At 44.7% G+C, this 14,974-nt stretch overlaps 1 protein-coding gene across 2 annotated transcripts in view; it reads left to right on the forward strand.

Annotated features, from left to right (window-relative positions):
• Nucleotides 1-4,062: 4,062 nt before the first annotated feature.
• LOC139764786 (Kv channel-interacting protein 4) overlaps nt 4,063-14,974 on the forward strand; it is a 737,128-nt gene continuing 726,216 nt past the window's right edge. The window contains exon 1 of one of the 2 annotated variants that reach the window (XM_071691804.1): nt 4,063-4,320. In XM_071691804.1, the coding sequence (XP_071547905.1) occupies nt 4,272-4,320 (49 nt within the window). In that variant the 5' untranslated portion in view covers nt 4,063-4,271. The remainder of the gene's footprint in view (nt 4,321-14,974) is intronic. The other variant, XM_071691895.1, reaches the window with a different exon arrangement.

Below are 14,974 nucleotides of genomic sequence, written 5' to 3' on the forward strand. Positions count from 1 at the left end.
AGTGTCGGCCTTCGTCCATGAAGTCTGAGGGTCCAGTATACGTGCCTTTTAGTCACTTGAAGTTATTGTGTCACGCGAGACAGTCTGTCTGTCCGGTTTATATGGCTTTGGCAAAAAAAAGCTTAGATCCTCATTCATGCACTGGAGAGAGAGAGAGAGAGAGAGAGAGAGAGAGAGAGAGAGAGAGAGAGAGAGAGAGAGAGAGAGAGAGAGAGGTTAGGTCAAAGTGTGTCAGGGTAGCGACTCTGTCAGTAACTGGCTCTGGGTGTGTGTGTGTGTGTGTGTGTGTGTGTGTGTGTGTGAAGGTGAGGCTTGAGATAATCTGTTTACCATCGGGTTCTCCTCCCTAGGGCGGCATCCATCTTCCCCAGGCGTCGGGCTCTATCCTCCATCCACCTGTGTGTATGCCAGGCAGGACCCCGTCCGCCCCTCACCAGCGTCTGACGGGACGAGGCGACGCGGGAAACGTGTAACCCCACTCTCCTGGCTTGGCGCTGGTGTCCTCTGAAGATGTTAATGGGGGGGGTGGATGTTTCCCGGACGTGGTACTGGTGCATTTATGATCCTCGCTGAGACGTTGCAACTTCGCCCTTCTATCCTATATCAACACTGGTTTCATTCAGGGTTCCGTCCTGTCGCCAGCTGTCTTCCCCCTCTCCTCTCTCAGTGTGGATGATCATTCCTCATCATCTCATCGTGTTCAGTCGTGTGGTAGTGTTGGTGGTATAGGGAGAGAGAGAGAGAGAGAGAGAGAGAGAGAGAGAGAGAGAGAGAGAGAGAGAGAGAGAGAGAGAGAGAGAGAGAGAGGGTTTATGGAGATTTTCGAAGTGGCAGAGGCGGTGATGGTGATGTGTGTTGAGGTCGGGTTAGACGCAAAGGGAGTGGGGGAGAGATGTGGACGACACTGTTGACGGAGTAGGTGGCGGAGATCAATGTTGGTGATGGGTGGCAGACGATGAAAAGAGATGGAATTTGTGGTGGGTGGTGATGCGAGGGATAGGCCATGGAGGTGGTTGCGAGGGAGACGAGGTGGGGAAGGATGGATTGGTGGAGATGCATTTTAGAATGGTTTGGAAATGTGAGGGTTAAGGATTGATGGTGGAGGAGTTGGTGGAGATGCACGTTAGAGGTAGTGGGAAGTGTAAGGGGTGGGGGTAATGGTGGAGGAGTTGGTGGAGATGCACGTTAGAGGTAGTGGGAAGTGTAAGGGGTGGGGGGTAATGGTGGAGGAGTTGGTGGAGACGCCATATGATAGGGATGGATAGGTGTCGTTTGGGAAAGGTGGTTTAGGAGTTGATGGGGACAAATGTTGGACGATAACTGAGGGCGCGGGAGAGGGATGGTGGGTGAAGAATTAGCTGAGATTCATGTTGGAGATGCGGTGAGGACTAGAGGTGGGGGGAGAGGATATTGTACTGGCAGACTCAGCGTGGCGTTGGCGACGGATGGGAAGTGTGTGAAAAGAGACAGTGGTGGTGAAATTAGTGGATGTTTGTTTGTGAGCTGCATGCATGGTAGGGAAGTGTTTAGAGAGGTGATGGAGATGAGCGTTAGAGGCGGAGGATGGCTCGGGGTAGAAGGGTAGCGATGGTGTGTCGAGGCAAATGAGTGACGTGGGGGAGAGATGATGATAGGGTTGTGTGTTGGTGCGGGAGATAGTGATGGAGAGAGTTGCGAGTGGTGGCGGCGGTGGTGGTGGTGGTGGTGTAACTGGTGGAGATGTGTGTTGAGGCAGGTGGCGTAAGTGGTGGTAGAGATGCGTATTGCAGAGGGGAGGGAAGGATGGGTAAGGGGAAGGTGCGGATGGCAGTGGTGATGGTAGGCATACACGTTGCGGGGTAAGAGAGAGGGAGATGTGGGAGGGAGACGTGGGTGGTGGTGGTGGTGTTGGAGATATTCATCGGAGGCGGGAGAGAGGGTTGGAGAGAAGGTTCTAACAGAACCACCGGCCATCCATCCATCGATACCCCACAACAAAATAATGCTTTGCTAAGCTTTAGCTACTTTTCCTTCGCTCAACTGACGAAGAACATCATCCTCACACATACACACACACACCCAGTCTGGCGAGGGTATCAATAAGGCATCAAACTCACGTTTCTTGAAAACTTTCCCAGACACACCGCCGCAGAACCTGCACCATACACATATATAAGCTCTTTAACTCTTCCATTATAATACTTACTCTCCCTTTATGCTCTTTAACTCTTCCATTACAATACTTACTCTCCCCTTCTTCTCAAACCATACTACCGGGAAAAAGGTGATGGAGGAGGTAGAGGTGAAGGGAGGTGGTGGTGAGTGTTGTTGGTGAGGGTTGTGGTAGTGGTGGAGATGCGTGCTAGGGGTAGTAAGGGTGGTGGCGGGAGATACATGTGGTTTGTGGTGGTGGTGACGATATGTGTCGAGAAATTCTTTTTGCGAAATTTCTTCTACTGTTTCTTATTTCCTCTCTTCACCGTCTTTGTAACCTTACGCACATTTCATGGTCCTCTTTGTTTCCTTTTGACTTAGGTACCATGTAAACCTTTCATATAGGTTTAGACAAAACATTGATAGCTTTATTCAATCGCCCTGGTTTCTCGCTTCTATAATTCCTTTTCAACCATCTCGGGCACGCTGATTCTTTGGAGGAAGGTATTGTACTTCTGCAGTCTCGCCTCATATTTTCAACTGTTTCTAAGCTTATGCGTTACCTGGGTCGTGGTTCCATTGATCAAAGTCTGCTAATCTAAAGATGGTCATCATCTTGTCGTGGTCTTTGGAACCATACCGGCAGTGCACAGTGAATCATACCGGCAGTGCAGAGTGAATCATACCGGCAGTGCAGAGTCAATCATACCGGCAGTGCATAGTGAATCATACCGGCAGTGCAGAGTGAATCATACCGGCAGTGCACAGTGAATCATACCGGCAGTGCACAGTGAATCATACCGGCAGTGCACAGTGAACCATACCGGCAGTGCACAGTGAATCATACCGGCAGTGCACAGTGAATCATACAGGCAGTGCACAGTGAATCATACCGGCAGTGCACAGTGAACCATACCGGCAGTGCACAGTGAATCATACAGGCAGTGCACAGTGAATCATACCGGCAGTGCACAGTGAACCATACCGGCAGTGCACAGTGAATCATACAGGCAGTGCACAGTGAATCATACCGGCAGTGCACAGTGAACCATACCGGCAGTGCACAGTGAATCATACAGGCAGTGCACAGTGAATCATACCGGCAGTGCACAGTGAATCATACCGGCAGTGCAAAGTGAATCAGACGATATTGTGATCACTGTTACTTACCTTCTCACCTACCTCACATATGTTCATCAATTTTCTGTTTTGATCATCACTAAATCTAAAGTATGACCGCCTCTCGTTGTGTCTTGGATCATTTGGTTTAGAAAGTAATCTGTTCAATCATTTAGCCTGTGTCCCTCATGGCCACCTGTTGTATGATTCCAGTTTATGTTAGTGTTGTTGATATCTCCTACAACTGATGCTTATCTGTTATTCGCTAGTGACGGTGGTGTTGGTGGAGGTGCGTGTTGCAGCGGGAGGGAGGTATGGTCAGTGTTGCTGGTGGAGATGGATCATCGGGGCGGAGGAGGCGGACAGAGGTTTGAGTGGTTGTGGTGTTGATTGTGGTTGTCTTAGTGGTGGAAATAAGTGCCGGGGGGGCAGGAGGATTAGTTAAAGACGCTGGTAGTGGTGGTGGTGGTTGTGGTGAAGTGTGTCGCGGGCGGGAGGGGAGGAGGGACGAGTAATGGTGGAGGTGGTGGTGGTGGAGGAGATGCGTGTACGGGCTGATGGGGTGGATGGAGGCGCAGGTGGTGGTCGAGATGTTTGTTGCAGGAGAAAGAGTAGGAGGGAGGCACCGATGGTGGTGGAGATGCCTAGTTGGGGGGGAAAGGGGAAGGAGGGAGGTGCGGGTGGTGGTGGAGATGCGTGTCGGGGGAGGAAGAAGGGGAGGGAGGCGCGGGTGGTGGTGGAGATGCGTGTCGGGGGAGGCAGGGGGTGGAGGGAGGCGCGGGGAGCGGTGGCAGGCTGGGAGGCGGCGCGAGGCCAGTCTGCTGTTAGCTCCCCGTGCTGTGTGTGTGTGCGTCTGGCTGGCGTGTGCTCCCGGATGCCCCGCGCCCACTAGTGCTTCAGTTCTCTCCCCCCCTCCCCCCTATCCACGCCCACAACCCAGCAACCATCGGGGCCTCACCTTCCCCCGCGCCTCCACCAACTCCGCCGCCTCCAACCACCAACCCAAGACAACCTTCGCCATGGCCACCCCACCAGACAGCCCGTATGGAGACTTTATGATGACATTTGGTGAGTTGACCCACCTGGTTTTACCGCCCGTGTCACTAGTGTTAGCAGTCCGCTGGCTACCGTGTTAGCCCAGCCGGTCAACACAGCGCCAGCAGAAGGGAGGATGCTCCCGGCTGGTCTCCAGCCCGGGAGGTGAGGGGACGCTTGATTTATCTGGACGATCCGTCCTTTAATCGCTTCATCCCAGTCCAAGACTCTCGTGTTTCTCGTATCAGTTCGTATCTACAATTCGTACCAAAACCACAACATTGTGTTTCCTGAATTCACCTGAAACATCTTAGTCATACTGAAGTTCCTGTAATCCTCGTTCAGTTATCGAACTACCTCACTCCACCTGGGAACTCGGGAAAATTCCCCAGATTTCATCTGTGAACACAGATGATCCCATAACTCTCAGCTATGTAACATTCGAGGTACTTAAGCCTCCAGGTCGTAAGAAACACTTGAATGACAAGAAACACATTGACGTCCAGTAACACTTGAATGCTGAAGGGTTAAATCGAGTAGCGCAATTATCAGAACATTTCTTCAAGTAAAACTTAGATGAATAAACGTCTCTTATCATTATACAGCGAATGTTTACATCCAGTGGCTGTTGATAGCTAATCACTCCGTCACTAAACTGTAAACATTACGATTTAGTTGAAGTGCATACGTAACGAAGGTTTTGTTTGGTAGTAATTATACTCCAAAGCATGACAGACTAAAACCACATGATCATAAAGCAACCAGTGGGTTCACCAAATAACACAGGAAATTTGTATTCGAAATCTGATGCTTTAGTCTGAAATGATCTCATCAATGAACATTACAGTAAACCAACAATTTAACAACTTCACCACTGAACGTATTCTATACTGGAGTTGTGCTTTTCATAGTAAAAGAATACCCTCAAAGGGCAAATTCATAATTGGCTCCAGCTCACCATTAGTTAACTCTTTATAAACGCCATAGCATGAGCAAGCGACATCAAATACCGTACTTTAAATAAATTACCATACGTATATATATATATATATATATATATATATATATATATATATATATATATATATATATATATATATATATATATATATATATATATATATTTATTTTTTGCTTCATCACAATAGTTACACTTAGATGTTGTTCGCTTTCTACATACAACTTGGATTTTGAAGATAATGAAGAAAAATTACCTGAGAATCCTGTGTCATCCCAACTGGACGTGTCAGTCAAGGGCTTCAGTAGTGTATACAGGCCAGAGCTTCGAACTGTTTCGTCTCACACGAGTGTGAAAGTTTCTCGGTGTACGAATGCTTAAGCCACTCATCAACAAGGATTTCACTACCGCCAGTTCCTTTTACGTTCACTCACACCCTTGATAAGTCTTACAAGATGGCCAGAGTTTGGAAGTCTTGCTTATCAACACTGGATTTCTCTAGGCCGCCTCCATCAACCCAACACTAGAGAATTCGAAGGCTCCCAACAAACTATGGTTTGTTGTTGATTCGAAGTCGCTTTCCATCAGCCCAAATCCCACGGAAGCTGCTAAATCCAAGGCAGCAAGATATGCTTAAGTATAGCCATGAAAATCTAGAAAAAAACTTTCTAGTTGAAAATTGCTAGAAATATCAGTATTAGTCCAAACTCCATTTTATTTGGTCATGCGTCAGTCACAGGTTTCTGTAGGATGCGTGGCAATCCTCAACAACATAGGGTCATACGACGTGGACTGAACTGTCGTGTGAAGAGTTGAACTCCTTTTGTAAAAAAAGAAAAAACAAAAAAACATCGAGAGTGATTTCCCCCGGCTCGCAACACCTGTGTTGATAGATCAAAGGCTGTTAAGGTCAACAACAGTAACCTGCTGTCAAAATATATATATATGTTGAGGTGTTAAAGCGCCATCAGGAAGTGCCTGTGTTAAGATAAGGACCGCTATCGAAGCTCGTGGTTAGGATATCAACAGCTGTGTGGAAAGCTGTGTTGTCGCGTTATCGCAAATCAATTCCTGTGTTAGAAAAGTAAACAGTTGTGAGAAACGTGTTTCATTTATCTCAACTCCTAGAAATAAACTGTGTTAAGATGTAAACCACGGTAGCTGTATTGTTAAAGGTAACTTCAACTGCTATGTGCTAAGGTGTAAACCACGGTGTCATCCAGTTCGTGACCGCCTGCGGTAAGATGTAAACCAAAGTAAACCAGAGTCAGAACCTGTGATGTGTAGCCTTGAAAAAAAAACGAGTCGATCCTCTCGTCAAAGGTGTTAAGGTGACAGACTGTGTTAAGTCTCTCGACAGAATGCTTACCTGCTGTCGGTCACTGAGCAAAATGACAGCCGCTGTCAAAGCTTGTGTGAAGATGTCTACTGCTGTCATACCTTAAGGCTGATACGATAACTTCTGAAAGAAAGAAGAAGATGATGAAGGAAACTTGTTTTCACTCGCCAGTCGCACTGGCCACCTGTGTGTTGAGATGTCTGTCTCGGTCAGTCCCCCGTGCGTACGACGGTTCGATCCTTCAGCACGACGATACGATCCTTGAGCACGACGACCTGGTCCCCTAGCACGATGTTGTGATCCTTGAGAACGAGGGTTCGACGCTTAAGCACGACGGTTACGACCCTTTGGCACGACGGTAAGAACCTTGAGCACGACGGCGCGGTGTTCGAGTGCGACCTTTGGCTATGTTGACCTTTCGTCTCTCACTTGACCTTAAAGGGGCCAGGAGGTTTAACGTGATGCCATTTACACCACCACCATAACATTCTTGGCCAAGATGTCACCCTGTAGTGGCTGGGGCTACTACGTTTAGAGTTAAGGGACTATGTGTTAAGATGCCATTTGATGTAACCCCTCGGGCTGAAGCCTTAACTCCCGTCGACCCGGGACTATAACGCAGATTGGTTAACTTCACCTGAAATTTGGGAGGGCGTAGATGCGCTCATGGCTCCGTAATGGCCTGTGAAATGCCTTCATCAAACTTAACGTCTATTCCCATGAGCCTCGCCCGCCCCCTCCCACACACACATGCCATCTATACTTATCTTTAAACTTTTCTTTTCAAACATTTTCGTTAACAACCCAGATCTAAACGTCAGTAGTTACGTTGACAACTGAAGGGTTGGACAAGACGCTAACACCCCCCTTGTTAGGTGTGACACACACACACACACACACACACACACACACACACACACACACACACACACATCTCGATTAATTGATTTGGTGCGAGACGACTCGACACACCAGGGCAAGAAATATACATTTATATTTTTCCTTTTAGCGTGAGTGTTTACGTAAGAAAGCAGGTGTTCCACTGCCACACATGGACCCAGTGGTCTGTCGCAGTTTGTCTTCCTCTGTGTAAGTTGGCCAAAGTCAGCGTTGCCGGCCAGTGACGTTGGCGTTGACTACGGCCTCAGGGGTTGACGCTCAAGTTTGTCCTCTGCGTTGACGATACATCTCCCGGGGTGGTTGATTATACTGAAGGTGAGACTGATTATCATAACTGGAGCAGACGATTGCCAGTTAATAGCCAGCCTGGTATTTAAGGGTATGTAATGGACGTTAGAGGCAAATGATACATAAAGGTGATGGATGGGATACATGGAATTGTAGGAGATACTGAGTGAAAATTTGGGGTAAGATTTTTTCACACTCTGTATTGGATGTAAACGTAATTGTAAATTGGATGTAAAAGTAATTCACCATTTTTGTGATGTCATTTCTGTTAAGTACTTTCGTAGTGAAATTTTAGGTGGAGGGAGAAAGATACACACACACACACACACACACACACACACATATATATATATATATATATATATATATATATATATATATATATATATATACGTTGGAGGATCCACATCAAGGCCAGGCCTGAATAGAAACATAAAGAGAAATTGGAAAGGGAAAAAAAAGAGACAAGGTAAAGTATTTATAAATCTTGGAGGAAGTGAAAAATATGTCTTTCGAAATATGCCAGGTCATAGTTGCTGGGAAAGACATGAGAGGGTAGAAAGCGGCAAAACATTGAAGTGCAGGGAGAGATACAGTTATCAAAACGGCCCTCTCTTGAGTTGCTAATGGCCACATAGCAATCGTGTGAAGCAAGAGCTTACCGAGTGTTTTGTGGTCTAGCTAGTGGTTGGGGCACACACGTAACCAGCTCTCATGAGCATCAACCAAAGTAATATCAACAGAAGAAAGAGAGTGAACCAACAATTCGGCGTTGGGCAAGTGGGTCAAGTTTTAAGTTCTCCTGGGAATGTTTATAAGTCGGACCACTTTCGACTCACGTCTGTCAAGTAAAGATGCAGAGCTATAACCACCCCAGATGTGAGAAATGCAGTCCATGCAAGGACGGATCAGTCCATTGCATAAACGGAGAAACTGTTCAGAATTACAGGAATTCCAAAAGCTAAACATGAACCCCAGTTTCTTAGAGGCAGCCTTATCTACATCCATGATAGTGGGTTTCCAGAAAGAGTGGATAATGGTTGATAAACATACCAAGTATGTTTATTAAGTCAAGAGGTGGAATTACAGAACCGTCAAAGGCAACAAGAAAGTCTTGAGGAATTTTCTGTAGCGAGATTAGTAGAAACTGGGTCTTGGAGGTATTAAACTTAGCCAGATTTCGTTAACCCCATTATGATATCCTGTCCAAAGCTGAGTTTACTGAGAAAGTTGTGTCAAGAGGAGACGCAGATCGAGTGAGAGAAGAAGAAGCAGAAGTGAAGAATGTGGAGGAATGCAGTGTTGAGTCGTCAGCATATGAGTGCATTTGGTTATTTGTGAAAGAGAGAAAATCATTGATAAAAATGAGTAAATTGTAGGGGACAGACATAACCTTGAGGGACACCGTTGCTGGTAGAAAAAGGGAGAGGGGGAAGGCTGATCCATCAACAGTCCAGGAGATAGATCGGCCAGAGAGAAGCTTGATATGAGAGAGTAAAGTGCGGGAGGGAAGCCAAAAGAAGGGAGCTTATGAATCAGACCCCGGTTTCACACCCTATCAAAAGCTTTTGATATGTCAAGGGCAACTACATAGGATTCCCCAAAACCTTTCACGGATTAGTAAGACATTCGTGAAACATTAAAGAATATCACCCGAAGGGGTGTAGCCTTACGGAATTCGCACTGGTGATCAGAGAGAAGAAAACGTTCTGGTTTTTAAACGGACATGGAATAGACGAGCAAGCATAAGTGCGAGTTCAGAGGCACACTCTTTCAGTTACATGAGGATGGATATCATTAAGACCAGAAGCCTAGCTTGTGTGTTGACAGAGAGCTTTTCGGACAGTCCGAAAAGGTATTACGAGGAGGGGGAATTGGATTAGTAAGAGGAGCATCAGGGGATGAAAGAATGTTAGAGTTATCCAAGTTGGAGTTAGTACCCTCAGGACGGAAAAGTAAAGGAAAAGTAGAGCGACAGAAGTTGTTAGTGATTCGCTTAGCTAAAGACCAGAAATACCTATTAGAGGATAACGAAGAGAGGTTATCGCACTTCCTTTGAACAAAGGACGCATAGCCTCACGGGTAATGTACTTGCAATGATTACGGGCAGTGATTAATGTTGAATGGTAATTGAAGGAAAGAGAGTTTTTCCAAGCTCGATATGCCTGGTACCTTGCCTGTTTGGCCTGAGAACAGGAACAGCTGAAGCATGGATTAGAAAAGGTCGTCTTGGAGGAAGAGGTGATAAATGCTTCCATTCCCGCTACAATACGCTATGCGTTTGGCGGAGTGAGAAACATAACCATATACGAGACAGTAATCTACCCTAGGAAAGTCAGAAAAGATTTTTGTAAATTTTTCCAGTCAGCTTTGTTGAGGTGCCGATACATACGCTTATTTTTTCTTCTTTTACTTTATCGCCGTTTCCTGCGTCGGAGAGGTAGCACCAGGAACAGACGAAGAAAGGCCACATCCGATCACATCCATTCTCTCGCTGTCATGTGTAATGCACCGAAACCACAGCTCCCTATCCGCTACCAGGTCCCACAGACCTTTCCATGGTTTACCCTGGACGATACACATGCTCTGGTTCAGTCCATTGTCAGCACCTCGACCCCTGTATAGCACAGCGATCCAATTCACCACCCATGCAGGCCTTTCACTCTCCTGCATGTTCAGGCTCCGATCGCTTAAAATCTTTTTCACTGCATCCTTCTACCTCCAATTTGGTCTCCCCGTTCTCCATGTTCCCTCCACTTCTGATACATATATCCTCTTTGTCAACCTTTCTTCACTCATTCTCTCCATAGGTCCAAACCATTTCAACATACCCTCTTCAGTTCTCTAAACCACACTCTTTTTATTACCACAAATCTCTCTGTAGATTGTATGATATCTCTATTGATAGTTGAATGACAAGATACAATTTTCTGAGCGTTGTTCCGGTCGATAGTGTGGCCGAAGTCTCGCATGTACCGAAACAGAGCGCTGGTCTCTTGCCCGACACGAGTACTACACCGATTCTGCTTTATTCCCGAATTCAATTCTTTTCCAGCGTCCGAAATAAACTGGATTCCATTCTATGCTTGGTATCAGGTCAACAAAACCCTGTAAGATTCTAGGCGAGTTTTTTTTTTTTTTTTAATACATATAAGCAATTTTCTCTCTGTATTTTTGTTCTTGAATGTGATGTTGATATTAAATTCCTTAAGTAGCTGAGGCATCCCAAGGAAGTTCTTGTGAGACTATAGAACTATGTTTTTAGTGCTATAGGCTTGCTTCCTTTTGATTCACAAAAGAGCTTGAATCCTATATATATATATATATATATATATATATATATATATATATATATATATATATATATATATATATATATATATATACATATATATATATATATATATATATATATATATATATATATATATATATATATATATATATATATATATATATATATATATCTTTTCTTTCTTTCAAACTATTCGCCATTTCCCGTGTTAGCGAGGTAGCGTTAAGAACAGAGGACTGGGCCTTTGAGTGAGTATCCTCACCTGGCCCCCTTCTCTGTTCCTTCTTTTGGAAAATCAAAAAAAAAAAAAAAAACGAGAGGGGAGGATTTCCAGCCCCCCGCTCCCTCCACTTTCAGTCGCCTTCTACGACACGCAGGGAATACGTGGGAAGTATTCTTTCTCCCCTATCCCCAGGGATATATTTATATATACTTATATATATATTTATATATATATATGTATATTTACCCTAGAACCCCTTTCTAAAAAGAGTCCTGGATTTCCTCCAGGATACCTCCTCCAGAAACTCTTTCAGCGCCGAAGCTGCAATACATCCAGCAGCAGGGAAGTGCAGACTTCTTTAGAGTGAGAAGTTCTTTGACAAGACTGTACGCCCAGTGATAACAGCTTCGCCAAAGATGGCTTTTCACGCGCTGTGTAACCTTGAACGTACGGAATGCGGTAACCCTATCTATCTATCTATCTGTCTATCTAGGGGTCATAATAGTAACTTGTTAATCACAAAAACCCTTATGATCATGGTGGGGCTGGGTATTTCGACGCTTGGGATAAGCAGATGTGAGTGAGGTCTGTCTAAATAAGAACAGGAAATGTCACACAGCGAACCTTATGTTTCATACATTGTACATATGCTAGTGATATGTTGACGGAAACTTACATATTGGTCGAATGCAATAGTTTTGTATTTGACGTACATTATGTATTTAAGTGATGTAAAGTTACATACTTATCGAACTACAGTAATACTGTGTTGACATAAGTACTCGATATTTTACATGAAATAAATAATATTCACACGTTGGTTGTGTTGTATAGATATAGTATAGTTGACATACACGTAACTATGGGAAAACTAAGCTATTTGCTGACGTAGCTGTGCACTTGTTCATGGGTTGTTTATGACAGTCGTAGGTAAGGGACAGTTCTTGTGCCAGTGCGAGCGCTGGTTGGTTGGTACAAGGTGATTATGGTGACGGACGTAGGTCATCGGTGATCAATCCTGGTGACATGATGCTGGGATCTCAGTGTTATGGTGTCGCTGAGTCAAAACTTTAACAATGTGTGTGTGTGTGTGTGTGTGTGTGTGTGTGTGTGTGTGTGTGTGTGTGTGTGTGTGTGTGAAGGTCATCATCATTCTGTTGTTCCTTTACTTCCCTGAAGTAAGTGTAGATGAGGGTGCAGGAATCACACGTAGATCACAGTTACGATATGCGAGAGCGTCTGTATAGCAACCATCTGGCCACGAGAGACGACCTCCTCCCCCAGGCTAAATATACAGAAATATCGTTTGTGTATTTCGAGAACTGTCAGGGATGCTGTTAGTCTCGTTTCCCCACCACAGTATGACATGATACTGCATCCCCTCTCACGTGTGTGTGTGTGTGTGTGTGTGTGTGTGTGTGTGTGTGTGTATGTGTGTATATGTGTGTGTGTGTGTGTGGGTGTCTGTGGGTGTGTGTGTGTGTCTTAGCTTGAGGTCACTCGTAGAGAGATCATTCATATTCTTTTCATTGTCTCTCTACTGGTACATCCTAGATTTCATATCTCTTTTCTTTGCATTGGAATGTCTAACGCAGTAATCCAAGTCCTCCTTAGCGCCTGGTTTTTAGAGATGAAATGGAAATGTTCTGTGCAGCTTTACAGTCTCATATTTTCCAATAATCTCAAAGAAAGATAAAAAAAAGATCTAAAGACTTTTGCTTATGACCCATCACAGAATATAATCTCATGGCGTTTTTTTGTTTTCTCTCATTCTCTCTCTCTCTCTCTCTCTCTCTCTCTCTCTCTCTCTCTCTCTCTCTCTCTCTCTCTCTCTCTCTCTCTCTCTACCGTACACTTCTAACCTATGAGTAACAAAGATCTGAAAGCCGATGTAAGTGTTGCGTGAAGTGACGTAAGGACTCGTCGTTGCCCCAGTGTGAAAGATAACGTCTTAATATATGAGATTTGTAAGAGTACAAGCTTTCGAGTTGAATGAATCTCGTTTTCTATATATATATATATGTTCATTTGCTTGGACAATTTATTTACCTTCCCTCTCCCTCACCTCAGAGTGATATGTAAATAGTTATTAACCTTTTTCTCAAACAATTTGAAAGAGATCTTTTGATATTTCATTGTAATAAAGAGACAAAATTGCCCCCCCCCAAAAAAAATCACGTGAAACATTTCGTAGATGTAAACCTTTAGGGGATACATACCTAGTTCGAGCAATATCAATTTCCAAGTGACGATTTTCTTTTTTTTCAATCTTTTTTTTTGGTCTATGATCATCTGTGCTCGACTCATTGAACGGCCGTCGTGTTTGCTCTCCCTTGAAGTGGAAACGATTTTTACCGTCAGTTTCACGAACTGAAAAGTGTCCGCAATTAGTGTAGCAAGTGTGTGTGTGTGTGTGTGTGTGTGTCTGGGAAGTCATTATAGCTGATAGCTTCGCTCATCTCTCTAAGATTTTTGTTTGAAAAAAATTACTTTATCCTGGAAACGTAGTCGGTGCTCTCTGAGGCCATGAAAACCATTTAATTCTTTTTTTCTACATATGTCTTTGATTGGTCTGCTTAAACAGAAAACGGTTACATTTGATTGGTGATTCACGAGTACGTCTTTGGTCAAGGGTCGTTCCCTCGTTCTCCATGGTCGTGCCATCGTACTTAAGGGCTGTATTGTATTTAAGGGTCGTATTGTTGTATTCAAGGGTTGTGCTGTCGTTGTCAAGGGTCGTACTATTATATTCAAGGGTTGTACTGTCGTACTCAAAGGTCTAACTGTTTTATTCATGGGTTGTACTATCGTACTCAAGGGTTGTACTGTTGTATTCAAGGGTTGTGCTGTCATTGTCAAGGGTCTTACTGTTGTATTCAAGGGTTGTACTGTCGTACTCAAGGGTCTTACTATTGTACTCAAGGATCATGTCCACCCTCATCCTCCACGGCTGTTATCATAATATTCTCACAGTTTGTACCATCAGTCCCAGCGGTTTGAACAGCCAGCCATTCCCCAGGGTCACGCAGTCGTTCTCAGTGACCTCAGCGACGCGTCGTTCCCAAGGGCTGTGACAGTGTACCGCCGTGCCCAAGAGGTTGAAGGTATCTTCCCATGTAACCAATTACGTCATCACTCTCCCAGCGAAGTTTACACGTGTGTGTAATGAAAGCCTTACTCCAGCAGGATCTCATGGTGCGGAATTGTACAATCATATTCAGCACGAGATTACTCTCCAGCATGTACGAAGAGTACACAAGGGCACATTGTACACTTCGAATGTAGGCGGAGACATATTTCCTACCTAGTTGCTATGTTGTCAAAATCTAATACATGTATTATCTATCCAATAGCAGTCGTAGCTTTTGATATATAGAGGTGGTCTCTCCTATCTATTTTTTTTTGTGAAATATTATTTTTCTGTGTTTTTTTTGTAGCGGGTGGGGTTGTGTGGTGTCATCCTGGGATGTTTATCGACGTGAAGGCAAGAGTAAATGATAGTTAGGGTGGAAATAGTGGAACACCATTAACTAAAAGAGGGTATTAACCTCTTGAGTACACTGGTCGGATCCTTGAGTACACAGGGACAGCTCTTTGGGTATGATGGCCTGGCGTGTGACTTGACCCATAAGAGTCAGGTCAAAGGTCATGTCAAGGGTCTTGCTGTCGCACTCAGGGGTCATA

The sequence above is a fragment of the Panulirus ornatus genome, chromosome 1, assembly GCF_036320965.1.
Source record: "Panulirus ornatus isolate Po-2019 chromosome 1, ASM3632096v1, whole genome shotgun sequence".
NCBI classification, from domain to species: Eukaryota; Metazoa; Arthropoda; class Malacostraca; order Decapoda; family Palinuridae; genus Panulirus; species Panulirus ornatus.